At 61.3% G+C, this 1,409-nt stretch overlaps 1 protein-coding gene across 1 annotated transcript in view; it reads left to right on the forward strand.

Moving 5' to 3' along the window:
* LOC104490299 (cartilage acidic protein 1-like) overlaps window positions 1-1,409 on the forward strand; it is a gene marked incomplete at its 3' end in the record, with an annotated part of 4,020 nt that overhangs the window by 501 nt on the left and 2,110 nt on the right. Inside the window, exon 2 of the mRNA XM_010132565.1 lies at window positions 1,057-1,253. Within this exon, the coding sequence (XP_010130867.1) occupies window positions 1,057-1,253 (197 nt within the window). The remainder of the gene's footprint in view (window positions 1-1,056; window positions 1,254-1,409) is intronic.

Here is a 1,409-nt window from a genome sequence, read left to right on the forward strand (position 1 = left end):
TGCGCAGATGACGCGGTCCTAGCCCTGGGGCCAGGTCACCCCTCTGTGGGTGAGTGGCAGCTGCCCAGCAGCCAGGGACCGCCCCGCAGTGCGGAGCCAGAGTGTCCCCAAGCCGGCTCAGCTCCGCTGACAGGACTCAGCGCTCTCTGGAGATTCGGTTAATTGGCTGGAGGTTTTTTATAGCCCGTTATTGGAGTGATGGCTCGGAAGGGCTGGCAGGAGCTGGGGAGGCAGGGAGCCATACGCTGCACTGCCAGTGCTGGAGCAGGGCTGGATGCGGAGCAGCTGCTGCCAGTGGGTCCGGTCCTGGCCAGGGACAGTGAGGACCACGATGCAGGCTGTGAGCCATCAGCACAGTGTGTCTGTGCGCACACCACCATGCTCACCCCCAAGGAAGGCTTGTACAAGCAAGTATGCTCACCTGGAGGGAGCCCCTCACCCACCACAAATCCCATCCAGCAGGGCTGTGGGAGCTGGGGACACCACAGCGGCAGGCAGAGTGTGGCTCTGCCACCACTCCGAGCATCACCATGGGGCAGCAAACCACAGACAGCACCAGAGACCCCCAGAGTGGCCCAGGATGCTGCTCCCAGCTAGGCTGAGCCAAGCAGCCAGACAGCTGCTTTTGTAAGTGGCCACAGTGCCCGTTGTGTAACTTGTTTACTGGCACACCAGGCAGGAGCGGGTGGGGAGCCTATGGGGCACAGAGTGCTGAGAGGATTTGCTTTGCATGACTGTTTCACCGCCCTGGGAAAGGGCTGCAAGCAAGCACCTGCACCCATCCTGCCCTGTTGGCCATCCAGCCCCTGGCATTGCCCTGTGGTAACCAGGCCACACATACATGTCCAGACCAAGCCCTTCTCATCAGCAGTCAGGAGCCAGCCCCATGTTCAGGTGCTGAAAGCAGCCCAGGGTGCTCAGTCTCCATGCAGGTCTCTGCTGTGCCCATCATGGAGGAAACCTGATGTCACACCTGGTGTCCCCCCACGGATGGGACAGGGGCTTTCATCCAGTTCCCAAGCCTCAGGGAGTCAGCACCCCTGCTTGTACCCCCAGGTACAATGGCCCCAACCTGGTGCTCAAGTATGACAAGGCACTGGGGCGGCTGGTGAACGTGGCAGTGGACGAGAGGGACTCCCCCTACTACGCGCTGCGGGACCGGCAGGGCAATGCCATAGGTGTGACAGCTTGCGACATTGACGGGGATGGCCGTGAGGAGATCTACTTCCTCAACACCAACAACGCCTTCTCTGGTGAGTCCTGCTGGTGGCTGAGCCCTGGGCACTGGGCGAGCTCCCGGCACAGCTGCCCGCAACCTTTGGTGTGTGAGGGATGTGTGCGGGCTGGAGTTAATTTCTCAGTTGAGTGGCTTCATTGATTGATGGCAGCACGGGTGGGACGCTAAGCCC

This window comes from Buceros rhinoceros, unplaced genomic scaffold, assembly GCF_000710305.1.
Source record: "Buceros rhinoceros silvestris isolate BGI_N320 unplaced genomic scaffold, ASM71030v1 scaffold26243, whole genome shotgun sequence".
Lineage (NCBI taxonomy): Eukaryota > Metazoa > Chordata > Aves > Bucerotiformes > Bucerotidae > Buceros > Buceros rhinoceros.